Source organism: Aethalodelphis obliquidens, unplaced genomic scaffold, assembly GCF_003676395.1.
Source record: "Aethalodelphis obliquidens isolate GAN/ISIS:26980383/991018 unplaced genomic scaffold, ASM367639v1 scaffold29, whole genome shotgun sequence".
Taxonomy (NCBI): Eukaryota; Metazoa; Chordata; class Mammalia; order Artiodactyla; family Delphinidae; genus Aethalodelphis; species Aethalodelphis obliquidens.
Window position 1 is genome coordinate 12188922 of NW_020837973.1, and position 27052 is coordinate 12215973.

Below are 27052 nucleotides of genomic sequence, written 5' to 3' on the forward strand. Positions count from 1 at the left end.
GCCTGAGGCTGATCCAGCTATGAATGAGTGACTCCTGAGTAACATGAAAAGTTTGGCATAGCAATGGAGAATACGTTTTGCAATGTCTTCAGGGGTTCTCGATATTCACATTCCATTCTCAGAGTTCAAATGGTCAAGAAAACTTTATGAAAACAAAAATTCTCAGAAAATATTTGCTATGCTTTATTGACCAGTGAGCCTCCCCCCTCTCCCCCCCCCCCTTTCTTTCTTCTGATGTGGACCATATCAGGCTCGTCCATGTGACTAACTGGAGTAGCCGTTGCCCCTGGCCACTCAGTCCAAGCTCTCCAGCATCACAGTCAAGCGATGTGCTTCTAGGCACAACGCTAGGCACTGACTTTGTCATCAGTTGTTCTAAGGTCAAGATTTCCGTGAGTATAATAATATGTGTCAACATTTCAGCTGAGACAATTGCTACAGGCATCTTTGCTGAATGCAACCTTTATGAAAGTATGGCCTCACCCATTCAAAAAAATTCAAGCTCTACATAATAGGTCCATGAAATATGATTTTATTATACTGGGCTCAATGATAGTTATTTTTCTAGTGCAGCACCAGCCAGATAGTTTTTTTTTTAAGCCTATGTATTCAAGATGTGATATAATGTAGAAGGCAAGAATGTATGTTAGTAAAGGCCATAAAGGTTTGTCACAGTCTATATACAAAAAAAAAAAAATTCAATCACTGAGCTAGACACTAAGGATTCTAGATCAGAATTCTTGCCCTTAAAAAGCTCACAATCCATGTTGATAAAAAAAGATCGATAGCCTCGTAACTGTTAAGACAGGTAGTAAAGCACACTTGGGTAGACCAGAAAGCCGATCAGAAATCTCTAGGTCTAGCCACATCTTCTATTTGATGAATAGTTATGTGGTGTTTATTATGTGCCAAGCATTACTCTAAGGGTTTGGGATATATTTAATTACTTCATCCCCATAACAATCCCATGAGGAAGATACTCATTTGAGCTCCATTTTACAGATGAGGAAACTGAGGCACAAAAAGTTTAAATAATTGAGCAAGTCCATATGGCTAGTATGCAGCCAGGCCAGGCAGTCTGGTTCCAAGGTCTAGGTCTGTAAGTACCACACAAAGAGGCCTTCCACTCAGCTTTCAGAATAACAGTGAACATTACAGCAAACCACGGGAACCCTGACTGTGAATTAATCGAAAGGATTTTAGGCTGAGTCCAAACAGCTGTGTTCATAAATTTTCTCTTGTGGGAGGAGGGGAAAGTTACTGGCTCATTTGTTTTGTGGTTAAAGGACTCAAGAAAATTTTATTTTATTATATCACAAGAAATTAGCCCTGGTACTTTCAGCTTCTAAAATAGACAATTTATACTCATCACAGCTCATAACTTTGTTTAGGTTTAATTATACACAGCAATTTTAAGTCATTTACTTTGTATAACATGGCTCTATACATGCAAATCATGGTTTATGGCTGTGGAAAACTACCCCTCTAGGTTAAAATCTGACTTGGATAGAAGGGATTTTTTTTTTCTAAACATGCAGCAGAGTTTGGGAACGTTTCTTATTATCTTCTGTGAATCATGGGTTGCGGAATGGTGGGGTGGTTGAGAGATCAGACCTAGGTTCAAACTCTGCACCAGCATTTACTGAGCCTCAGTTTCCTCATCTGTAAACTGGAGATAACAGTACCTACCTTGGGACTTCCCTGGTAGTCCAGTGGTTGAGAATCCGCCCTTAATGCAGGGGATGTGGATTCGATCCCTGGTCTGGGAACTAAGATCCCGCATGCCCCAGGCAACTAAACCTGGCCGCAACTAGAGAGAAGCCTGCAATGAAGAGCCCGCGTGCTGCAGTGAAGACCCAGCACAACAACAAGACAACCAATAGTACCTACCTCCTGGGCCAGTGAGGATTAGGTGAAATAATACGTAAAGTAAGACATAAAAGGATTACCAAAGTGCCTGGCCTGATGTCAGCTCTCAGTAAATGTCCAGCATTATATTAATTGCTGTTGCTCTGATTCAGAATTTTCCGGAAGTTGCCAAAGACCTGTGGGATCCTCTAATCATTTGCACTGAGACTCAGAGGGGGGAAGTGGTTACTTGCAGACATTGCCCTAAGTATACTGGAGTCACCTAAAATTCCAGGGTGTTTCCCACATCTTTCTTTAGTTATGGAATTTTTCAAAAGGTACCAAACCATGTCACATGCAAGTCTGTTTGTCTCTGGAGTTGTGTATATTGGAGAAGGAGGAAGTGTTCACCAAGATTTTAAGTTTCTTCCTTTTTCTTGTGAAAAAAAAAAAGGTCATCTGACAAGGAAATCAGGGGTGAAAGAACCTTGTTGTGAGTGCCTTTTTATTGTTGGACTGTTTAATTTTACTATTCGCTACTGCCTTGTTTTTTCCTTTTGATAAACCACTTTAACAGATGATCAGCTTTGTCAATAACCTAATGTAAACTGAGTTCTAAGTGAGCACAACCCCGTTCTGCTGAGCCGGAGGGAAATCAAGATCAGGAAATCTGCCGAGTCTAGTGGAACAGGCCCTGGGTCAACAGCTGGATTCCAGTCTCGCCCACCCATAACCTTGACCGACCAGCGGTTTAACGTATGGGCCAGGGAAGGGAATGCTGTAACCTTGCCATGAAAGGAAAATGGGACCAGTCCCTCTCCCACACCATCTCACCCACCAGTCTTCCTTCCTTCCCACTCAGTGGGCATTCGATATAAAGTGCCAGGGAGGTCGTAGGACCCGTCCAGGTGGAAGCCCCAGGATGTTTCCCGAGAAGCGGCGTTTGCATCCCAGCAGTGTCTTTCCCACCCCCGCCCCGCGGAGCACCAGCGGCTCTGCGCAGCCCGGGCTGGCGACCCAGAAGGCGCAGAGACCCCGCCCACCCTAAAAGCCCCGCCCTCTTGGCCCCCGCCTCCGCCCCCGCCGCGGCCTCCCATTGGTGGCCCGGTGTGTCAGTCGACCAGCGGGCTCCCGGGGCGGCAGCTCAGGCTGCGGTCCCCTGCCGCCGCCTCTATCGCACGCCAGCCGCCGGGAAGAGAGACGGGGCGCCGGCCGGCTGCCGCCGCGTCTGACAGACCCACCGGTCGAGGCTCCGCGGCCATCAGCAGCACGCGGCCGCCATGGCGGCGCGGAGGAGCCCCCCGCAGGAGCGGGAGCGGCAACGACCTCGTGACTCCGCCGCAGGTGGGCCCGGGGCCCGGTGGGGCGGGGCGGGGGCCGCGGGCGCCCGGGAAGCGGTCTCCCCGCCGGCCGTCGGCGCAGCCCTGCGTTGGAAGGTTCGGGGCCCGCCATCCCAAGGGTGGGAGGTCCTGGGCGCCCTGCCCGGGGCGGGGAGGGGGACGGGCTGCAGGGTTTGGGGGGGCCGTCGGGGGCGGGGTCGCCCCTCAGTGAGGAACTGCGCCCTCGGGCCGAGGCAGCGAGCGACCCTCCGAGGCAGAGCTGGCGGGTTCCTGGAAAGAGAAAGCGGGTCCTGCGGGCTAGGATGCGTTGCGGCGGCGTGAGGTGCCCCGGCAGCGGCTGGGGTCGGGCCCTGGCGCCCACGAGCGCCGGTGTCCCCTTCTCGGTGTCCCCTCCGAGCCCTTGATTGTTGTCGGAGGGAAGTTGACGGGTTTCGCGCTTTGCTGGCAGAGGATGTGGCCGACACCTTCGCAGCAGTCGAGACTCGATGAGCAACAGAGAAAACTCTGGCTTTTGAAACAAAAATGTCACCAGGGACAGGAGCGGCAGCACAGTATATGGCACAGGTGGCCGGGGTCGCCGCGCGCCACCTGTGTCGCGGTGTCTCTGCCCTCTGCGTGCGTAGCGGGGCCCTCACCGGACGAGTGAAGGGTGCTTTCCTTCCCATGCTTTCAGCCCCAGGTCTGAGGAAGATGAGCTGCTTCTCAGTTTGGAGCACATTCCCGATTGTGTATTTCCCTGGAGGCCACCCGGGGGGTGAGAGCCCACTGGTGAATTTGGGGAGCACGCCTGTTCCAGGTGCCGCAGCGTCACTGGGAAGTTCCTGGGACTGCTTCTTAGTCCGGATTCTTGGTCCCAGCGGGAACTTTTGATTCACACAGCAAAGTGTCGGGTGTGGTGAAAACAGCCCGGTTCTAGGAGACAAGACATGAGTTCTAGACATCCTTTTGCCCAGGACTGCGGGCCTCGAAGCTTCTGGGTCCTGGTCCATAAAATGAGGGCACTGGGCTAGCTGATCCATAAAGCCCCTCCCAGTCTAGAATTCTGTGGTTGACGTATCTCCCACCCTCAAAAGTTTGGAGAATGAACTCATTTTCAACTTTTCTGCACCTTGGATTCTTATAGAATCCTGGGGGTGTATCCATCCGAACTTTTTCATATGTGATTTTCTTCCCTTCTCCCTGTGTTGTTTCGGTGGAGCAAAGCTGGAAGCGGAGATGGGGCACAGCTGGGAAAAGCTGACTGGGGGGCGCGGAAGGGTATCTACTTTTGGCTTAATGTAATTGTCAGGAATTTTCCCTTCCACGGCACCAGGTTCAAGGTGTGCAGGCACTGTGAGCGCAGAGAGAATTCTTTCCTCAGCTCCAGCCTAAAGGGAAACATTTTCCTTCCTTAAAAAGTAGTTTGAGGGCTTAGGAAAAGGAAAACCAACACTGCAATTGAAAACACATGCCCGCAACAGAGCCTACAAGAGAATGTTTACAACCAAGTGGTCCACAGTTGCTATTTTTTGCCAGCCTGTTTGTCACTTTTATACTTCTACTCTTACGTTCCTGTGAGATGGATTAAATAGCAAATAAAATGTAAGTTTTGGCACCATGTGTTTTAGCTAAGTAGAAATTCTTGATTGGCACAATGACTGAATTTGAAAGTGACCTTTCACCTGGCTCCCCGGAGCAGGTGGGTGCTGTCCTATGTGTCTGCAGCCCCCAGCGTTGTCCCTGCCACAGTAGCAGTGGGTATTGGAGTTCTCTTCTCGGTGCTGGACGCGGAGACACTGCCCATACATAGTCTTATGTAATCTCTACAACCACTGTCCTGTGATGCTCGGAATGGTCACGGAATTTCCTCAGAGTTTCCAGCTAGTAAGTGGTGCCGGGATTTAAGCCCTGGCGGCCTGGCTTCTCCCGCAGCACGTTCTTAACCATCGCCCGCTTCTGTCTCCTAAAACAGTCAGGCTTATACCTGGGAGCACTCTAGGTTCCAAGGGTACCTCATCGCAGTTAAGCTGTTCTAAAGTAAAGTTGGCTTATCAACGTAATACCATTGTTGTTGCTCAAGGGAACTCACAGGTGTGTGCCCGGGAGAAAAAGTCATCGTTATCGAGCTAAAACTTCCTACACGTGTGTTTCTTTATATGTGGCTCTGAAGTCTCTATGTACCATTTAAAGGAGTTAATGGACTAGTGTATCTGACCTTTCTCTCCTGCCCACTTGAATCCTCTGGTCCACGTTCAGTTACTTAGGACAATCTGTTCTCAAGACGGAGGTTATATACACATTTATTGATTTGTAATTAATTGAATGGAAGAACACTTAAATGTCACTTTATAGTAAGTCAACAGGGAGAAGTTTTTGTTTATACACTCATTTTTCCAGTGATCTTTTGTTCTAGTCATACTCTATTCTTCTACTTTTTCATTTAACTGAGCCGGAATAGACGTGCCATCATGTTTAAAATAAGAGGAAGATAAAATGTTTATGTTCATTTCTAGGAGACTAAGGACGCTTGTCTGTTAGTACTGTTGCTGGGATTCCCAGGCAATAAACAACAATCCCAGAAACTGTAGCACGTAAGATGCTATGCTCAATAAACCTCTGAATTAAGAATTTAATAGTGAGTCTTCCAGTGTCGATTTAACCAGGTGACTCTGACTTTGAGTTTACGTGGAACTGTTGGATGTTAGATACATAGTAATTTAAAACACCTTATTAGCTCTGTCTCTGCTTGCCAGTGTTATTGATTTTTATTGAATATTAGTTAGGGTTAGTCTTCTGGCAGAGGGAGTAATAATGTATCGATAATTGGAAGTTAGCTTCTCAAGAGTCCTCTCCCAACTTAGAAGCAGAATCCCAGCCCACTTCCCTGAGCACCGGCAGCTGCCCAGATACCTGGGTTTGGCCTCTTGGGTGGGGTCTGAGTGCCTGCGGCCCCCAGAGCCACAAGATGCCTTCCCGACCTGGCCTGGCCTGTGGGGCGCCTGCACTCCGGGTGGGCTCTGTGCCGTGGGCCCACCTCAGAGGTCAAGCTGGCCGTCAGACGCTGAGGCCCAGGCGGCCGGAAGGGACCCAGAAGACCTGGGGGTCCCGGTCTCGGCCTGTCAGGCTGTCCTGGAGGCACTGCCCAGATCTGGGGGGGCCAGGAGCGCAGGACCACGCCTACCCCTTTCTGTAAATCTTGTTAAATGTAAATCACATACAGCTGTCTTTTTCACTGGGGGGGGGGAAGCGTCCTTCCTTCTCATGTGCCCATACAGTGGACCTGAGCTCCTGTTCCCCCCAGGCTTGGAGGACCTCATGGGCACAGGCTCGTTCCCAAGTGGCTCAGGAGTGGAGGTGGGTAGGGGCGCGGGCTTTGAACCTTGTGTGTCTCTCCCCTAAGCCGGGGCAGAGAAGGTTCCCCAGAGCGTCTTGTCTCCCAAGTTGAAGAGAAGTGGACTGAGCTTCTTCCCTGTAAAGAGAGAACCTTTCCCTGGGTCTTAGAGTGACACCAGGCACATCGTGGGTATATTTGTTGATCTGCGACAAGAAGGCCTCAACTTTGCTGTGAGATTTCTAAAGTGACAGGAAAACAGTGCTCTGTGTCTTCCAAATCGCCTGCCAGGATAGGTCGAAATGCTGTGGAAGAAGCAGAATGGCTGAGGGGACGGGAGAAGTGGAAGAGATGGCCAGCCAGGCCGGCTTGGGTGAGGACAGTCAGTCGCCATCCAGTTGTGAAGGGCTGAGTGGCAGACCCAATCAGCTCTGTGTCATTTTACCTGGTATTTAACAAATGAACTGGGAGCTCAGTTCGTAGCTAAGGCTGGCCTCGCACCTTGAAATGCAAACGTAGCCAATCGAATTATTAATATAAATGTTGGGTCCCTCAGTTTTGCACCTGAAGCAGTGCAAGCCTTGGGTGCATCGATTCCTTCCTCTGAAATCTGAAATAAAAAGAAAAATCTCTCAAACTGAGAGTTTATTAGATCAGTTTTATCCACGGTGTATCCCTCTCTTTTGTTTCTTAAACATTTGTTAAACTCAGTTTGGGATACTCAGCTGGTTGTCATGACAGAGGACTGGTACAGCCACTGCTTATAGACCTACCTTGTACTGCACTGGTCCTCATGCTTGGATATTCCAGCATCTTCTCCCACATATACCTCATTGATTCATTCAAAGTGTGGAGCCTCTAACATGTGAAGGTACGATTCTCCTTTCCCTCCCCACTCCCCCAGGCTCCTCAATCTTCCTCTTTTATTTCTTGCTGTCATTTAGAAACTGGGGTTCCACGCAAGCCCTGCGGAAAAGGCTCTTTATCAAAATTCTGCTTTCAGGTCAGCTGGTGTAATAGACATGCAGACCTAAGCACGCATGTCTCAGGGGTGAAGTATTTGCTGGCATTTGTCAAGGTCTCATGTATCTTCTGTACACGCTCAGGCGTCTTTCCTGTAGTGCACGTTTTGAGTGATGTTTTGAGTTTAGTTGAACCTCGGTTGTTTCACAACTGCTTAAAATCCTGTGCCTGTACCACAACGTGACCATTCCACTAACATAACTCTGAAACATGTTAACATAAAGAGGCATTTGGAGGAGAATGGCGCTGAGTGGCCTGGCCTCCTTGTGTTTGTTTATAGGGGAGGAAGCTGAGGTCCAGGTTGCTCGACTGTCTAGGACCAGACCTGGAGTTGAGTTCCTGACTCCCTGGGGCCCGCTCATTCCACTGCCCTGAAGCCATCCCACGAGGTGACCGCTTCACAGCCTCACTTCCTGCGTTATATTTACATGAGTGTATTTAAGGGAAGGGAAAACAAGAGTGGTGGCTCACCATTTCTCTTTTTTCTTTTTGCTTTGCTTTTTTGTTTTTTTGCCATGCCACACGGCTTGTGGGACTTAGTTCCCCAACCAGGGATTGAATCCGCACCCCCTGCGGTGGGAGTGTGGAGTCCTAACCACTGGACCGCCAGGGAATTCCCACACCATTTCTGACATGCATGTTAGAAGTCAGAAGGGACCAGCAAGAGAGAGGCTGTTAGACAGGATTAGGTATGGTGGAATAACAGAACAGCCCCAAATAAGTGAATTAAGTTTATTTCTTTTATGGCAAAGCTCAGACATGGCTCCCCAGGGCTGGAATGGGCTCCGTAGTGTCAGAGGCCCAGGCTCCTTCCACTTTGTTTCCACCCTGCATGGGTTTCACGCCCACAGCTACTTCCTGATCCAAGATGGCTGCTGAATGTCAGTTATCACACCTACATTCCAGCTAGTAGGGAGGAGGGAGGGCAAGGAGTACACACTCCTCTCAACAGAACCTTTTGAAAACTGCCCATAACACTTCTTGGCCAGAATTCACTTACATGGCTCTACCCAGCATGTAGGGACGGTGGAATGTAGCCTTTATTCTGAGTAGCTAGGTATCCAGCCAAAGTCAGGATTCTATTCCTGTGGAAGAAGAGAGAACAGATACTGGGGTTGGCCGGCAGTCTCTGTCGTGGAGACATGTGGACTGGATTCTGACTACATCGATTCATTTCATTTATTCAACAAATATTTATTAACTATCTACCATGTTTCTAGGGACCAGGAAAGCAGAGAGAAAACAGACACAGTCCCAGTCCTTAAGACATTTACCTACACAGGGAGACAGACACTAATCAAACACAAACACAGTTGTATAAACTGTGACGAGTGCTGTGAAGGAAAAGGACACCGTGTGCTGTGAGAGAGTTAGCAGGGATTTGACCAAGCCTGGGGGTTGGGATTGGGTCAGAGAAGCTTGGCCCCAGGAAGTGACATTTGAGCTGAGAGCTGGAGAATGAGTAAAGTGAAGAGTATTCCAGATGAGGGAAGAGCATGGGCAAAGGCAGGCCGGGAGGCAAGAGTGAGCCCTGATGGAGGAACTGAGGGCCGCCAGTCATCCTGGAGCCAGAGGAAGAGGTGAGAGAATAGGGAAGAGTCAGGGTCAGACCAAGGGGGACCCTGGAGGTGGGGTGAGCACCCGTCCTGGTTTGCCTGAGACCAAGGATGTCCTCGGACGAGGAGCTTTTCAGCACTAAAACTGGGGGAGTCCCAGGCAAGCCAGGAGGAGTTGGTCAACCTCCCCGGAGGTCACATTAGTAGTTGGGTTCCTTGATTATTAATTTCAGCAAAGTTCTTTTTTAGGTAGGCATAGATCCCAGCCTTGGAAAAATAGCAACTGACTAGTAAAAGTAGCCCCACCCTGGCCAAAGGGAAAGAGACACAAAACACAGGCAGCACTTACTTGTAGCTGGATTACATGACCAGTGAGACTATCTGGCATGATTCCCCTAAGGGTAATTTTGGAAATCAGTTGGCACATGATAGTATATTTGAGCTAACAGAAACAGCCGAGGGCGGAGGAAGCCCTGACTCCGGAGCAGTGTGTCTCATCGCCAGTGATACACTGGAATCACCTGGGAGCTAAAGAAAAGCCCGGCGCCCAGCCAATAGATAGATTCTCCACAGGTAGAGCCAGGGCAAGGACGGTTCCCTCTCGGTGGCGGTGCCTCCCAGGCTCTGGTTCTGCTTGAATCGCCGGGGATCTTGTAGAACACAGATTCTGCTTCCACGGGGCCCGAGGATTGTCTTTCTGAGTGCCCAGCTGGTAAGGATGTCGCTGTCAATAGACTTTGAGTACAATGCTCTATAATGTTTGGCGAGTTTGTTTGGAAGCCTCTGGTTTCTTTTCAGGGGAGCAGATCTGAAGGACCACGTAAAGGTAGGTGGGTCCGCGAGGGCTAGAGACTAGGCGAGGAGGACAGGGAGCCTCCGCCCTGGGCTCCCATCAGTGGTGGGCCCAGCCCGACTTCTCAGTTGGTTCCACCAGTGGCTGGGGTTACGTGGTGAGGCTGGTCCCTGGTTACAGGAAAACCAGCTCTCCGAGGCCTGTGGCTAGGATGGTGCAATAGGCGTTGCCCCATCACTCTCTTACTTGTTTAGAGGCCTTTCCAGATGACTCCACTGGCTGCCAGGATGTGGGTCCTTCCTATAAGTAAGAAAAGCCAGAAAGATTTTTGAATAGGAGATGACACGTCCATTGAATGTAAAAAAAGATACAAAAAACAAACCAACAAAACACACACACCATTGGCTTCAGAGCGGAAAATGGCATTGGAGAAGGGAAGCCAATTAGAAGGATGAGTAACCACTAGCGACAGAGGCCAAATGATTCTGATTAATGGAAAAATCACTGCAGCGAAAGTGGCTTGTCTCAGGGTGTACCTTATTTCTCTCTTGGTCACATGTTCATAAATGATCTATTTTGGGATGTGGAAGACAAGCTTAATTTTTAAAGGCCTAAGAGTTGAGACAGGGACAGAGCACCACGGAAGCCATGACAGGTCAGAGCAGTGAACCAAGTCCAGTAACGTGAAATTTAGCAGGGCTGTGTGTCAGCTCCTGGGTCGAAAAAGCACAGAGCTTGCACACGCAATCTGGATAACCCCTTGCTTCCCTTCCCAGGTTCTGAACTAACTAAAAGGTGGACATGGAAGTCAGGGATTTTTAAAATGCCGGCTCGGTGATAAAATCCCTATGTCTTAGTCATATGGCCAGATGGGCTTGCAGGCAGTGCCTGAACTGTACTCTCCCCTCAAAGGTCAGGCCTCCCTCCCAGAGAGACAGCAGCCCCAAGGGCACCTCTCGGCAGGCAGGCAGATCCTAGTGGAGAGGAGGGGGCTAAGCTGAGCACAGGGTCTTATACCTGCCATCAGGTAAGTCTTCCTCCCTCAAGAAAGAGGAAGAGGAGAGGGTAGAGGGGTGGAGGCCAGCACCAGATCTCCAGGACAGTTCCTCCACCTGGAGGTTTGAGGACAGTGGGATGATAGCACCTTTTCTCTCTCCCCCTTCTGCCGATGGGGAGATGTGCTCCAGCAACAGGTCTAAACGGCTTTAGGTTGAAGGCAGGCTGAATACTCATACAATCGCAGGCCAACCACGGCCCATGGGCCACATCTGTCCCACTCAGTTTTTGTATGGCCTGTGACCTATGAATGGTTTTTACATTTTTTAATGGTTGGAAAAAAGATCAAAAGAAGAATACCATTTCCTGACATGTGAAACTTATATGAAATTCAAATTTCAGCGTCTGTAAAAAAGTTTTCTTGGAACACCACAGTACCCGCAGTGTACTGTCTGATGGCTGCTTCCCCTCTGTCGGGGACGATCTGAGTGGATGGGACGGAGACCATACGGCTGGCAGTGCCGAAAATACTCTCTGACCCCACACAGAAAACTTGCTGACTCCCGATGGAGCATGAAGAAGTGGTTACGTGGCTGAATTCTCTCCCGCTTGGTCACACCCAGGACAGTGTGTTCTGACCTGCGGTCTCACTCTGAGTGTGGGGTGGGTCCCGAGAAGAGTGACCAGGGTGGTGAAGAGACTACCCCCCTGCCCCTCGCCACCAAATCATGTCAAGTGAGGCCTGGTGGAGAGAAGGGGGAGTGTCTGATCTAGAAGAGAAAAAGGCACAGTGGGAATGACAGCTGCCTTCCGAGTTCATGCTTATTAATTATTTTGAATTCTTGGAAGAGAATTACTCAGGAAGGGCAGTTGTGTAGTTAATTCAAAGGGCTCTGACCTTGAGTCAGAACATGTGGGTTCAAGTTCAGGCTTCTGCTTGCTTTCTCTGGGCTTCAAAGATGAAGTGTGCATGTGACAGCTCATCAGGTGGCCAGGTCCACAGTGAACTAAGCTTCGGCTTTCACCTCAAAAGTGCTTTCCAGCCAGTGGGGGACACAGTCATGAATCCACTGAACCGGAACCCACCTGCAGTGTGGACAGCGTGTGTGTGTGTGTGTGTGTGTGTGTGTGTGTGTGTGTGTGTGTGTGTAGGGGGGAACTGGGGGAGAGATTCATTCTGCTTGAGGGCCTGGTGTGACTCAGGCCTTGGAGAACCAGTGGGATTCCAGCCCCTTCGGCCCAAGCATCCCGTGTTTCTGTCAAAGATCGTGTGGAGGAAGAATCAGACACGTTCCTCGTGACGCCAAGCAGCAACTATTCAAGTTGTGGTGACAGATCTGGTCACACCAACCGCTCGCCTCTTTGTTGAGACAAAGTGATTCATCTGAGGTCCTGCAGCTAGAAAATGGCAGAATAAAGACTGGGTCCCGGCCTTGTTCTGCCAGCCCGCTGTCTCCACCGGACCAGGGACAGGGAGTCTGCCTGGCTGGGTACAGTGACCTGGAGTTCTGGGGTCCCCGGAGCCTATCCCACCTACTGCTTTTGTAGTTGGGTGGGTTTTAAACCTCTGCCACATGGTTAGAAAATTAAAGTGACGGGTGGGACTTAACACACCGAACGCTGTGCCCAGTACATGAAAATACTCTGAGCTATGATGTTACTAAAAACACGCACACAGTCCCCTCAGTGTTTGGCAAGCAGCATTTCCTGCTGTGTTTTGTGACTCTTGGTCGGCAGGAGCCTTGGGTGAAGCGTGCCCAGTCCCACGGGACGTGGGATTGCGCGCATAGCCTTGTTAAGTTGGTTGCACGACAGGGCTACCCTTGTGTGTCTCGCTGGTCATGACTTTCGAGATAAAAACTTTCACGTTGGGGGTTCTCTTCCTCAGCGATACTGATCTTGTAGTTGTTGGTGATAGAACTCTACTAAGCGGGAGACCATTGTTTCTTAACTGAGCAGGATTAGTACCTGAAATTCCAATGTGTAGAAAGTCTTTTGACCTCACCATTTCAAAGGTTTATTAAGAGGTTATTTGCTCTCTTTCCCACATAGCTGATAAAAAAAAAAACAACCCAACTAACCTATGGTTTTGCACGAGCCAAGACCATTTAAACGCAGCCTTTCACTCCACTGCGCTGACTTCTCTCTAGGAGTCTCCCATTTGCTCTAAGTTATTCAGAAGCCTTGACGTCCTAACAGGATTTGTTCTGTATGTTTATCGCTCTGTTTGCATATTGCTTAGTTTACATGTTTGGACGGATGTACCGTATTTTGCTTTATTCTCGAGCCTCTGAGGTTCTCAGAGCTCCCCTCGGAGAGAGATGACCCACCTGGGCATCCAGCATGAGGGCCTCGCGTTAGCCGGACCCCGACAGCAGGACGTGCTAACCTGTGGGCCCGGGCAAGCTGACCAGTAGCCTTTCCTGACAGCAGAGCCTCGTGCCACCAGACCAAGAGCTCCCTGGGGCCAGAGCATGTGTCTTTTCAGTTCACTGCCTGTCAGCCTGGCGCCCAGCCCAGGGTAGGAAGAAGTAGCATAACCAAAGGGCGAGGGGCAGGAGGGAGGGGGGCTTCCCGGGCCGCTCCCAGCCCACTGTACCACGTGGCCTGTGGTTACTCCTCTCTGGGGCGCCCCCATCCCTTCACCACTCCTGCCACAGAGAAGGGGCACGGCCGTCCCAGGCCCTATTTGCTTCCTAACCCATCCATCTCTCTTGGCCACTCTTCCTACCATCTCCTGCTAATCAGCCAGAACATGGCATTGAAGCTGATAGAAATATCTGTTGTATTTATTATGTTAAATTTAGTATTTTTCACCTTAAAGTTTTCAACAAGGTGATTTTCCCATGTTGTGTGTCTCGCTGCCCCTGCTGTCTCCAATGTCGAAATTAGGTCGCCTTTTCCACTGTTTAGCTCAGGCCTAGTCTCCACCGCGAAGCCCGCCCCGGAGCCCTTGATCTCCTCCTCTGCCTCAGGAGATGTCAGTGGGCCGGACCCCGGGGGAAGGGGGGGGACCCCGGGGGAGGGGGGGCAGAGGAGCCGAGGGCGGAGCGAGCTCCCTGTGCCGCCGCAGCCCCAGGGGTGGCCTGTGGGGCAGGGGCCGGGCCCCAGCCAGGCCCCGGGGCTCTCCCTGAGAGCGCGCCTGAGGCTGGGGCCAAGTGCTGTCAGGGTGATCACTCGGTTTCCTGGCTCCTCTGGGTCTTTTAAGTTTTGTTTTCAGGTTTGTTTTTTTCTTTTTGGTTTCCTGTTTGAGTGTTTGAATTATTTCAGTTTTGGTACAGTTTAGAGAATGGAAAAAAAAAAGGCTGAGTAGAATTTTACCACAAAAGAACAGTGGCTTCTTATTTTTTCAGTTCTAGTCAATGGTCTCATCTGCCACATGCAGTCTGAGTGATCACAGATCGGAGTTTAGCGTCAGATGGCCACACTACTGGCTTCAGCAGGTTCTGGTGTCATTACCCAAAGGACATCGCAACTGCCTAAGGGTTGCCTCGGATTGTGTGGGTTGAGGTCTCAGCAGGTGGTAATGCTGATGACTGGGGGGATGTGTAAGACCTAGTTCGTCCACTTTCCGCTGTCACAGGAATGCCTGGTGCCTCATGTATCACCTCATTTCAGCCACCACCCAAGCGGTCCAGCCCGAAAGGGTTAACAAGAAATTTCATTTTTATCTCTTGATGAGCGTTAAAAAGGATCAAATCCATAATTCCTGGCAACGCTTGTTTTCCGCCTCTTCGTTGCCAAAGCCACCCCTCGTCCCCTACTCCCCTTGTTTCTTGCCCTTCTTCTCGCTCCTCTGTTTATTATGTTGAAAGACTGACTCCATGGTGGTGGAACTTCTCTCTTTTCCTGTTAGTCCAGGGGGCGCCCCCCAAGGCCAGCTCGCTGTTAGGCAGGGCACCGGGCGGGGGAGGGGAAGTTGGGCGGGCGGGTGCTGACTTCTCCCTGGCCGGTTGGCCGAGGGGGACCCCGGGAAGATTCTGACATGGAAGATCTTATCCCGTCTCGGCTGCTTTGGGGGAAATGAGATTTGACTCAGGAGATCATCAAAGCTGTGATCATGATAGTATTTTGCTGGGTGCCTCATTTATGGTGTTCTCCTCCTTGTCTGTTGTTTTGAGTTGTGATCCAGTTATTGACACATGCAGGAGAAATTTTTTAAACTCTCTTTTTAAATAGCCTGGATTCCACTTGCTGTAGCAGAGCTGGCATGGGATTCACTCAGCTCCATCATTCAGAGGCAGGGTAGGCAAGTGGGACAGCGTCCAGCTTCTGCATCGCAGTGTCCCGTGTGCTTGAATTCTAGCTCTGCGGCTTAGTTCATCTTTCTCTCCCTCGCAGTGTCCTCAGGTGATAAAATAATAATGAACATGTTTTGGGTACTTGCCGTGTGCCCGGCCATGAGCTCGGCACTTTTCCCAACATCTCCTTGGGGCATCCCGCAGCTCCAAGGGGGCCTCCGTGTTACCAGGGTAACGGCAGCGAGAGGAGCCCCTGAGCCACCCTGCGTCCCCGGCGCTGGGCTGTCCTGCTGCCCTCCCTTCCGGGGTTAAGGAACAGGCACTTGGGGGCATGGAGTCACCCACCCCGTGTACTGCAGGACCAGGGCCTCCTTATGCCACTGCGTTTCTAGGAGCAAATGAGACAATTCCTGTAAAACGCTTGCTGCAGGGCCTGGCACATAGCAAAAGCTCAAACTGTAGCTCTTTTAAACTGTCAAAGCCCCACTCCTGATAATATTTCCATATGAAGTTATGTGAACACCTCGGGGTTCTCTCTGAGCTGCAGCCCACTCCCCTGTGACCTCCTGAGTCCCACCTCCAGGCCGCTCCCTGGTACCCACACCAGCCCCCCTGATCCGCTCCCTGGCCCTTCTTGGCTAGTACCCGTGGCTGCACTGGGTAGAGTGGATGCAAGGAGTTTAGGCTCGTGTTCTTGGTTTGCGTGGGAAGGGGGTGTTCAGCCCTCACATGTTTTTTTCTGAGAAGTTGATCGTATCGCCCTTTCTTGGGTTGGAGGTGGGTTTAATTTCAAGGATTAGGGCGGTAGGCTAGGGAAGTGTGTGTGTGCGTGTGTGCGTGTGTGTGTGCGTGCGTGCGCATGCACGTGTGTATAGGTGTGAGGAGACCATAATCTGCGGTGGGTCCCCATGGAGGCCCTGGCAGCTGTCGAGAGGCCTCAGGCTCAGGAGAAGCCCCCATTTCAGGGGTCTCAAATCAAATGCCCCGAGGGGCCGGGCAGTATCTTTTAAGAATGCAGCACGTCGATTGGAGTCTGTGTGTGGCAGATGAGAGCAGTGCCCCATGGAGGGGGCAGCAGCCAGCCCCCAGCCCAGTGACTGCAAGCCCTCCAAGTCCACACAAAACCCAGGACGACCCGGTGGGAAGCAGGCAGATGCTCCAAAAGGCTCTTCACGGAGGAAGAACTATGAACGTGTTACTGCAGTGAGAAATCATAACCGGTCCTGGGGTTTAGGGAAATGGAGGCTCGTACATGTGGCGGGAGTGTCAGCTGTTTGAGGGGGCACTTTGGCAACATCTGTAACATCTGGAGATGTGCACACCCTTTGACCCAGAGTTTCCTCTTCTAGAAATTATCCTAAAAGATACCGTGAGTCCACGAGGACTGTTGGAGGAAAATGTTTGTAAAAGTGAAAAGCTGGGAAACAATCCACATGCTCGTCAACAAGGCAGTGATTGTGTATACATATGATGCTCTCTCTTTATACTAAAATATTATACATTCTTTAAGGAGAATAATGTAGGCTTTAATAAAAGTCTGAATTATAGATGCAAAGGCATTATAGCTTACGTTTTTAAACAATTCATTAAAAACTTTGTACTAAGTATCTAGGTAGAAGTAAATACATAATTAACAGCCAATCAATTGTTCTAAACAGGTAAGTACCTGCTTTTGAAAATGTACTTTTCCAGTAAAGGGTACATGATGTCTCTCTGTCTCTTGTAAGCTTATTTCTTAGAGCTGCGTATGAATGTACAACGATCTACAAATAAATAGTTTAATTGAATAATAAAAAAATGTACTTTTAAATAATTATAAACATGCATATTTTTATTTGCTGGTAACTTTATTTCTTTATTTGCTGGTAAATTCTTTCTTTATTGAGAGTATATATATTTATTGAGAATGTATAGCAACTTTACTGAGATATGCATATCAAATATCCATACGAGCAAAAATGCTAAACTTGTAGATTCCGAATCCAGGAGGCTTTTACTACAGTTAATCATTGGAATTTTACTAAACCAATGTGCCAGGGAGGGAACTGTTTCACAATGAACCCCAGGAGGTTTGGCCACCATTCAAAAGTTCTCTTCCTCATTTGTACTTCAGCATTTTACATGTTCAGACATAATATAATTAGGAATCTGTTGCACATAGTAAAATATTGCAAGTACGTAGTTTGGGCTCTCCTGGCCTGTGAATTTTCTCTCCTGTCACATCAGGAATCGTAGTGTACCCTGTAAGCTGCACACCTAGCTCCATCCACGACTATTCTGAGTGGCCCACTTTCTGGAGACCATGTCTCTGTGCCTGCTGTCTGAGTCTTGTTCTGTGCATTCAGATGCTGGCATGTGTTATGCCCCATAATGACCTACGAGTATCGCCGTGGGCAAAAGTGGGTGGTGGCCACACGGCAGGAGACCCCCCCTGGTGTGATTGACTCCTGTGGGCTCGGTGCTGAGCAGACTCCCTTGATCATTCTTGGATTTAACAGATATTCTACACAGTGCAAGGCGCACTGTGCTAGTTCTTAAATGATTTCATTACATCTTTCTCCAGCGAGGTCAGTATTTTTACTCCCATTTTACAGTCAAGAAAATTCAGGGGAAGAGAAATGAGGTGTCCCACAGTCAGACAGCTGAGTAAGTAGGAGAAATGGGTTTTAAATTCAGGTCTGAGGGATTCCGAAACCCATGCTGTTTATGTTCCCTATTCCTCTTGAATTCTGTGGAACAAAGATATCTTTATATATGACACTGATTATAGGAGAACTAGGTGTTTCTTTAATCTTTAGATTGAATTTTCAAATGCTTTAAAAAATGTTTATTTAAATCAATGATAGACTCTTTACAGGTAAAATTATCCAGTGTATCTTTTTTCCCCCTTAAACAAAGCAGGCTTGTGTAATTGTGATGTATATTTATTTTACTTTTTATTGAAGTATAGTTGATTTACAATGTTAATTTCTGCTGTACAGCAAAGTGACTCAGACACATATATTCATTCCTTTTTATATTCTTTTCCATTATGGTTTATCGAGCATATTAAATATAGTTCCCCATGCTATACAGTGTTATTATTATTAAATTTTTGTAGGAAATGACCAAGTGCACTCCTGGACACTCGTCACCAGCCAAGCCTTAGATACCGCGTGGAGAGTAGGAAAGGGGTCAGTGACACTGGCAGTTTCATTTCTGGTGGGCATCCTTTGCTACTTCAGAAGGCTACATTTATATTTAGGGCACCGGCTGAAAAGGTATGTGGCTATGTCATCTTTAATTTTCAAAAATGCCCTTGCTGTTTAAAATAGAATTTTGATATTATCGTTCCCTTATCTTTTAGGTGGATTGGATATCTGCAGAGGAGATTCAAAAGTAAATATTTTCATGCATAGTTTCCTTATTTTTAAAGTGCAGAGAGGGTTCAAGAAGGGAAAGGAAAGGGAAAATTCACCACCTTGTATCTTTGATTTGGTCCAGGGAACCTCAGTGTGGAGGCAGAAGTTGATTTACTCAGTTATTGTGCAAGAGAATGGAAAGGAGAGACACCCCATGCCAAGCTGATGAGGAAGGTGTGTCTGTTTATACAGCTCGTGGTGGGTGGAGAATTTGTGTGTAAAAATCGGGAAACACGCATTCCATTCTGCTTTACCAAACGTGGCACCAAGAACAGCTGTGGCTCTAGTTAAAAGCCAAACAGCTGCTAGACATTGCCTTCAGGCCTTTCACCTAGAGCTAGTGCCTTCGAGGACTTGGGTAAGTTAGGCCCGTAATTTCAGGACACTTGAGCGTTGTACCCTTTTCAGCTCCCTGCTGACCAAGCCTATGAACACATCTGCACATGCAGTGGAGACTTCTGTCCTTGAAGGGATTCAGGCACCTTGACATAAAACATTTTGAGGATTTTTAGAACTTTCCATCAGACCAATCTTGGTAAATATTCCCAGCAGTGCTGTCCAACCTTGTCACTAGCTAAAGCCAAAAAAAAAAAACGAGAGTGAGAGAGAGAAAGAAAAAGAAAAGTACATTTAAATGACACTTTAGCATGGGCTTAAAAGTATATATAGTATTTTTCACTGTGTTCAAGTTGTAGACATCATCTCCCCAGAATGACATTTCCTGGCTCTGGGCTTCCAGGAAGTTACCAACTAAAATAGCATGACATGGACTCCATACACACAAAAGTCACTTGAAAATTACACGTGTTCACGTTCATAATTTATAATTGTTTTGTTTCTGTTGTCCACTTTATTTGGGAGTAACACCTGCTGAAGGTGCAGTGGATTTGCTTTCTTTATTCTCTCATCCAGTGGAATTAAAGACAGCCTCTCCTCTCGTGCTCATAGGCTTATGAGGAGCTGTTTTGGCGGCGGCATATTAAATGTGTTCAACAAGTAAGGAGAGACAACTACGACGCACTAAGGTCGGTGCTCTTCCAAATCTTCAGCCACGGCCTCTCTTTCCCATCCTGGATGAAAGAAAAAGATATTGCGAAGGTACGTTCTCACACCGGAAATTCGGGAAAGGTAACACTGATGGGGACTGCAACACAGATGCTCGGGGTCTCCTGTGGGTGGCTCTGTACACAGGGCGTCAGGAGACTGAAGGCCCTTTAGCCCAGTCCTCTGTCTCTCATGTCAGTTTGCAAACAAACCATCTCAGAAGGATAGTCGCACTCAATTTTGTTTGTTTTTAATGCCGGCATCTTTTCTGGAGAAGGGCATCCGTCCTTTATAAGTTAGGTGGTCTGCTAAAATTCACTTTTCTACTCTATGGTTATTTGAGTGTTGACAAGCACAGTATGTAACCTCCATCCCAGAGAATCCCTTGTATCCCTTTTTGTCAATCCTTCTCTCACCCCCAACCCCAGGCGACCACTGATATGTCTTCTGTCCCTTTAGTTTTGCCTTTTCCAGAATGTCACGTAAATGGAATTATTTGGTGTGTAGCCTTTTGAATCTGCCTCTTTCACTTAGCATAATGCATTTGCAGTTCATCCACGTTGTTCCATGGATTTGTAGTTCACTCCTTTTATTGTTGAATGGTGTTCCATGATATGAATGTCACATATCTTGTTCATCTATTCATGAGTTGAAGGACATCTGGATTGCTTCCAGTTTATTTATTTATTTATTTGGTTGCCCTGGGTCGTAGTTGCGGCAGGCGGGCTCCTTAGTTGCAGCTCGCAGGCTCCTTAGTTGTGGCATGTGGGACAACTCTTAGTTGCGGCACGCATGTGGGATCTAGTTCCCCGACCAGGGATCAAACCCGGGCCCCCTGCCCTGGGAGCGTGGAGTCTTAACCACTGTGCCACCAGGGAGGTCCGCAGATTGCTTCCAGTTGTTGACAGTTATGAATAAGGCTGTTATAAATATTCCCATACTGGATTTTGTATGAACGTAAGTTTTCATTCCTTTTGGGTAAATACCTAGGAGTGAGATAGCTGGGTCACATGATAGGTTTAACTTGATAAGAACCTGCCAACTCTTTTCCAAACTGGCTCTGCCATTTTGCCACCAATAACGGAGTTCCAGTTGCTCCACGTTCTCAGGTTTATTGTTTTGTTTTTTTAGCCATTCTAATAGGGGTGCATTTGTGTCACTGCCTTTTGTTTGCATTCCCCTAATGGGTAATGATATTGAACATCTTCGCATGTGCTTATTTGCCATCCACATTACCTCCTTGGAGAAGTCTCTGTTCAGATCTTTTGCCCATTCTTTTTTTTTTTTTTTTGCGGTACGCGGGCCTCTCACTGTCGTGGCCTCTCCCGTTGCGGAGCACAGGCTCCGGACGTGCAGGCTCAGCGGCCATGGCTCACGGGCCCAGCCGCTCCGCGGCATGTGGGATCTTCCCGGACCAGGGCACGAACCCGTGTCCCCGGCATCTGCAGGCGGGCTCTCAACCACTGTGCCACCAGGGAAGCCCCGCCCATTCTTTATTGGGTTGTTTGGGTTTTTTTAATATTGAGCTTTGAGAATTCTTTATATATTCTGAATATGAGTGCTTCATCAGCTATGTCATTTGCAAATATTTTCTCCCAGTCAGTACCTTGTTTTTTTCATTTTCTTAACAGTTAAAGCAGCACAGTCTTATGAATAACCTTAATTTTTATTTGAATGTAGTATGCCTAACCACAGATGTACATTTAAGGATGGAGGAGCAAAGAAATATAGAGTATTTGCATATATATGACTACACATGGTCTATTTCCTTACCATCTTTTGTTTAGAGCTGTTTTTAGTGGTAGTTTAATTGCGTCTAGCGGTTAAGCGTGTGCTGTGTGCCAGCCCTGCTGCTAGTTGCTGAGGACAGAGAACTTAGCTGAGGCCCTGGGCTCCACAAGCTCAGCTGGGTGGGAAAATGGATCAGATACCCACAATGGATCAGATTCTTATGTATTCTGTAATCTTATTTAGTCCCAACAAGAGTCCTGCAAAATGGATAGTACTGTCATTGATTTTTGACAATTGTCATTGTCTCCATTACAGTGGAGGATGAGGCTAAGAGGTTACATAAACAGTGTTGGGTGAGTAATCTCTCAGCAGGCGTGACAGAGTGACAGAGCTAGGTTGAACCCCAAAGTGCATCCTTGTACAATCTACATTCCCCTGATATACTATGTTACTCTAACGGTGCTTGGTTAAAAATAATTTCTAAAAGGGTATACCTAGGAAGTTCGGGAAATGTTTTATCCAAAAAGATTGTTTCTGTAGACGTAATTTTCATTAGTTGTGAAACTGTGAATTAAGAAGATGATCCAAATCACTTAATCCACAAATCTAAAACAAGACTATAGGGCTTCCCTGGTGGCGCAGTGGTTGAGAGTCCGCCTGCTGATGCAGGGGACGCGGGTTTGTGCCCTGGTCCGGGAGGATCCCACATGCCGCGGAACGGCTGGGCCCGTAAGCCATGGCCGCTGAGCCTGCGCGTCCGGAGCTTGTGCTCCGCAACGGGAGAGGCCACAACAGTGAGAGGCCCATGTACCACACACACACACACACACACACACAAAAAAAAGACTATATGTTTTTACTTAACTGTTGTTATAGTCTTTTAAAATGAAGATTCTGAATGGGATAAGATTATCTCCTGTGACATATTCCAAATTGTGTGTCAGACATGTTGAGATACTGATCACTGTTGGCATCTACTTCCTTTTTAAGCTTCCTGAAAAACTGCTCTTTTCACAAGGTTGTAATTGGATCCAGCAATACAGTTTTGGTCCTGAGAAGTATACAGGTTCGAATGTGTTTGGAAAATTACGTAAATGTGTGGAATTATTGAAAGCACAGGTGAGTCTTTAGGGGGGAAAACTAGGAATGAAAGCATGCACCCCACACACAGCCCCTTTTCTCTCATGCCAGGCATGTCGCTCTACGCCCCGCTAGTAGGAAGTGGGGCAGGAATGGTCTTCCAGCAGCTGACCACTTCCTTCCCTGCTCTTCTGTGTCCTTCCCAGTAATGAACGGGAGCGAGGCTGTTCTATGCGATGATTACACCTATCACGGGCTAAGAGGGCTTTTGTGGACTGGCCGGGAAACCTTAACAATCACGTAGCTCTGCTGTTTCCCCAGAAAAATGTGGTGCAAGGTCCAGACAAGGCACTGGGAAATGCCCTTCTGAAATGTGCCTATTAGTAACTTGGGGACAGGACAGATGTTATAATTTGACTAAGATTGTTTTTCCTGCTCTGAATAAACACAGATTTTAGATCGTTGAAATGAATCCTCCTTGGGAAATACCATTTCTGTGCCACGGTTTTCTGATCTGTAAAACTAAAATGTGAATAGTCTCAACCCTGTACAGTTAGTTATTGTGAGGATTTAATGAGAGAATGCACGTAGATCGCTTTCTACTCTGCCCTGGCACACAGTGAGTGGTAAAGAAAGAATACTAATTAGTACTGTTCGTCACTGGAAAGTCCTTTGTGTAACCCAACACCCTTAGAGGCAGCTTTAGGAAACTGACCTGTTTAGTATTTTACCGAGTAGGTGGTGCTTTTTTGAAAAACTAGTTTAAATGAAATATTTTGTTAATGTAAAATAAGTACTTAGGGTTAAAAAAATCAGTGTCAGATGATATAAAATGAAAAGTTAAAGTTCGACTCCCCTCTATTAATCTCTGGTTTGTTTTATAAAAGTACTTTAAAAGTTATGCAATGGTCTATGTATTCACCTTTTCCATTTAAGTTTCACTTTACATCTGTGTTTTTAGTGGACTGAATTTAGTGGAATTAAAGATTATCACAAGAGAGGAAGTATGTGCAACATCCTTTTTTCTGATGCTGTCCTGGAATATAAACTTTACGAAGCTCTGAAGTTCATCATGCTCTATCAGGTCACTGAGGCTTATGAACAAATGAAGACCGCAAAGGCCATTCCCAGTCTTTTTCGACTCCTGTTTACCCGGGAAACCTCTTCCGACCCTTTAAGCTTCATGATGAATCACCTGAATTCTGTAGGTGACACGTGTGGACTAGAGCAGGTAAATGGGGCAGAAGAATCGTGTGTGTATGATGAAGGACGATGCTGGCAACACTTGAGCACATAGGTGTTTGTTTGTTTGTAGTTTGCTTTCAGCCATGATAAATCCAGCTGCAAAGAGGTGGCGGGTGGGTATGATTGCCCTCAAGTGAGGAAAAGGAGTGATAAACCTTCCTGCCCGATGCTGGCGGCTGCGTCTTTGCAGCCCTGTGGCTGGCGAATGGCAGTCGTGGGAGCGTTCCTGACCTTCCCGCTGCCTCTCAGGCAGTAACAGGCTTTCCCACAACAGAGGTTACCCAGGAGGAAGTCCAGCTGCAAACTGAGGCAACATCTGGGAGAGCATTTGGCTACTTAGTGCAGACAAGTAGAAGTTATTGAAATTTTAAAAGAAGTCCAGACAATGCTTTCATTTCCCCATAGAAAAGGGCTTTCGTTTTGCTTTGCTTTCCTTTCCTAGGAGGTGTTCAAAATCATGACATTTTAATAAAAATTGATTTAAGACGATAAAAAAAAAAACCATTGGAAAAACAGTGTAACTTTTACTGTAAGCATTCCTTTTATTAGTTTTTTTTTTCCAGGCAGCTTTCCCTGTGATTTCTTCACGCTACTCCCCGGAGACGTTTCTCTGCTTGTCCCCTGCCCTCCACGCAGCGGACGTTCGTTCCCCAGCTCTGTGCCCCCTCCCTGGTTCATGTGTGGGTCAGCAAATACATCATCATCTCATGAGCGGCAGAAGAATACTCGCCCTCCGCTGGTGAGAGGTGGGAATTTGGAGATGTGTATCTGTGACCTCTCTTTCGTCTCGTCCCCAGATTGATCTGTCTGTACTTGGATACTCCCTGGAAGTGAAGATAAAAGTGTTCAGACTGTTCAGATTTAACTCCAGAGACTTTGAAGTCTGCTACCCAGAGGAGTCGCTCAGGGAGTGGCCGGAGGTCTCCCTGCTGACCGAGAATGACTGCCACTATCACATTCCTGTCTTTTAAGTCTGCCTGGACCGGGCACCAGCTCTCGCCGGTGACAGTGGTCACACTTGCAAGTCATGTTTCTAGAAAAGCAAAGCTAGTATTGCTGCCATTGGAGGAATCGGGACCTCCCTCTCCAGGATTACAGGTACACTGGACAGAGACCCACGTGCCTTCCCTTTGTTTCCAGTGATTTCCTCCAGAGCCCTTGCACTAATGCATTTGTGGGTTGGTGGTTTGACCTTGTTTGTAAAGGCTCTGGTCATTTCACACACAACAGAGCACAAGGACATTTAGTTTGGGAAGAACAAGAACAGGAAGAAAGCGAGAAAAAAACAAGTAGGGGAAAAGGACTAAAGGGAAAGAATTGCTTTGTCTATAATCTTGATGTTCTTTGTTAAGAATCTTGTCTTTGACTGATTTGGGATCTTCATAAACATGGCCTTATTTTATAAGCATTACCTTCCCAGGGATCTCTATGGTATATTGATTTTCCAGAACCATTCGATTAACTTTAATATTGTGTGTGTGTGTGTGTGTATTTACACTCACATACACATAAACATGTATAATTTTATATATACATATCTAAACACATACTTACACATAGCCACTACTTTGTAATGTTGTACAATTTGTTTTGTCTCTTTTTTACTATTGCATCTGGCCAGTTTAATATGTTTTAGATAGGTCAAAAAGATAAATTCTGTAGATTAAGGCAACTGAATGACAATTATTATACTGTCACAAAAATATTAAACGGTATATTTAATGTGTATTTACATGTGTATCTAATGTGTGTAGGGAGAATCCATCCCAATCCCCAGAACCTGTAAATATGTTGGGTTAAATGGCAAAGGAGAATAAGGTTGCAGGTGGACTTAAGGGACTAATCCACTGACCCTGAAACAGGGAGAGGAGTCTGGGTTCTGCAGGTGGGCCCAACATAATCACAAGTGTCCTTAAAGTGGAAGAGGGGCTTGGGAGAGGGTCAGTCAGAGGGAAATGTGAGGTACAATCAGAGACAGATGCAACATGGCTGGCGTTGGTTACTTACAGCATATACAGGAAGAAAGTTACTGCAGGTTCGGGAAGGAGCCACAAGCCAAAGAACGTGGGCGGCCTCTGGAAGCTAGAAAAGGCGAGGGAACAGATTCTCCCCTAGAGCCTCCAGAGAGGAACGCGTCCCTGCCGACACTTTGATTTTAGCCCAGTGGAGCCCATGTCAGACCTCTAGCCTACAGACCTGTAAGACGATAGATATGCTGTTTAAGTCGCTAAGTTTCTGGTAATGTGTTACAGCAGCAGTAGACAACTAATATACTCAGGCTAACTAGCTTTTGATCATCTTTATTTTGGAAATACTTTTTGTTTATTTTGGTAATGTTTATTTTGGAGGTACTTTGCTCGTCTGTTTTGAATTTCAACAAATATTGAATACAAAATAACCTTTAAAATCTTGGCTAATGATCTACTACTTCAAAGTTACATATCCCTTCTAAGAACGTCTTAACATGTTTGACGCTAACGTTTTCTCACATTTCTATATTTTACTGTAAATAAAAAAGAGGTATGTTAAATGCTGTGGTGTATGAAAATAGCATTCAGATTCTTCTGTATGTACTACATAAGCCAGTGCTGTGCCTGCTGTCATTTTGTTTTCTGGGTGAAGAGTTGGAGAGCAACGAGCTCAGATCCAGGGGCTGTGCATTACCTTGACAGGCAGGCGAAGCAGTTGTTCTCACTAGATCTCTACAGCCCTTTCCTGCTTGGAGGCATCTGTGGTTGTGCATCACCCCCGTCATTGAATTGACACTGTTGCACGTTATCCCCTTGATGTGTTACTGTGACCAAGAAAAAATGAACTCTCCCTTCTGTGTTCACAAGCAGATATGATGACAGCCTGCAGCAGTTCTGCTGAGACTGATACACGTAGAATTGCTGCTCCGGACTCCTGGCTCCACCTGAGCCTGTCCAGGTATGTACCTGGCACATGTGTGTTCCCACTGGCCTTGGCATCTCCTTATCCGGTGCAATGATTTCCACATCGATCCAGGACTGAAAGGAAGAACTTTTTCACAGGGATGGGCAGCCTATAACTCTGTGACATATCAACCCATGATGCTTATCCTTAACTATGTTGGGCGGATGGGGCAGGGTGGGAAAAGAATTCTTTAAAAAGAGGGGCAAGACCAGATTGTGGAAAACATTTCGAAAGTAAAAAATAAAGACGACTTCTCAGTAGTTGCTGTGTTTTGGGAAAGCATCAAAACAGAAGATTTTAAGGGAAGAGGTACTGGGTGTTTTTATGTTTTTAATTCAGTTGTATAATTGAATGTAACAAACTAATTAAAAGGAACTGCATATAAATTAGCGCCACTTTTAAATGCCAACAATAAATTGGAAGTGAATTTCCTGTGTGATGCCAACATTTAATGTCTCTCTAGCCTTATAGGGTTCAAATGATGAGAGGAATTTTAGCAAAAATGAAAAC

At 47.2% G+C, this 27052-nt stretch overlaps 1 protein-coding gene and 1 long non-coding RNA gene across 13 annotated transcripts in view; one reads left to right on the plus strand and one right to left on the minus strand.

Annotated features, from left to right (window-relative positions):
* Nucleotides 1-3012: 3012 nt before the first annotated feature.
* On the plus strand, nt 3013-26974 carry OTULINL (OTU deubiquitinase with linear linkage specificity like). 3 transcript variants are annotated; one of them, XR_003436839.1, is made up of 9 exons: nt 3019-3192; nt 18208-18367; nt 18454-18485; nt 18591-18682; nt 19457-19606; nt 22274-22402; nt 23325-23594; nt 24406-24706; nt 26449-26974. XR_003436839.1 is itself a non-coding variant. In XM_027125338.1 (8 exons), exons 1-8 carry the CDS (start codon nt 3129-3131, stop codon nt 24577-24579), a joined length of 948 nt encoding a protein of 315 aa, XP_026981139.1. In that variant the 5' UTR covers nt 3013-3128; the 3' UTR covers nt 24580-26974. The 3 variants fall into 3 exon arrangements, 2 of the variants coding, with proteins under 2 accessions (XP_026981139.1, XP_026981138.1); XM_027125338.1 differs by having other exon boundaries at nt 3013-3192; nt 23448-23594; nt 24406-26974; XM_027125337.1 differs by having other exon boundaries at nt 24406-26974.
* The window catches only part of LOC113630157 (uncharacterized), a 58049-nt gene continuing 56202 nt past the window's right edge, over nt 25206-27052 (minus strand). For all 10 annotated transcript variants that reach the window (XR_003436843.1, XR_003436846.1, XR_003436849.1 and 7 more), the window contains one exon: nt 25206-25804. This is a non-coding gene — a long non-coding RNA (uncharacterized LOC113630157). The remainder of the gene's footprint in view (nt 25805-27052) is intronic.

Coding starts and splice junctions, on each gene's coding strand:
- OTULINL (XM_027125337.1), top strand. CDS start 3,129: ATGGCGGCGCGGAGGAGCCCCCCGCAGGAGCGGGAGCGGCAACGACCT. Junction 18,683..19,456: donor ATGCCAAGCTGATGAGGAAG/GTGTGTCTGTTT, acceptor TCGTGCTCATAG/GCTTATGAGGAGCTGTTTTG. Junction 22,403..23,324: donor TGGAATTATTGAAAGCACAG/GTGAGTCTTTAG, acceptor CTGTGTTTTTAG/TGGACTGAATTTAGTGGAAT.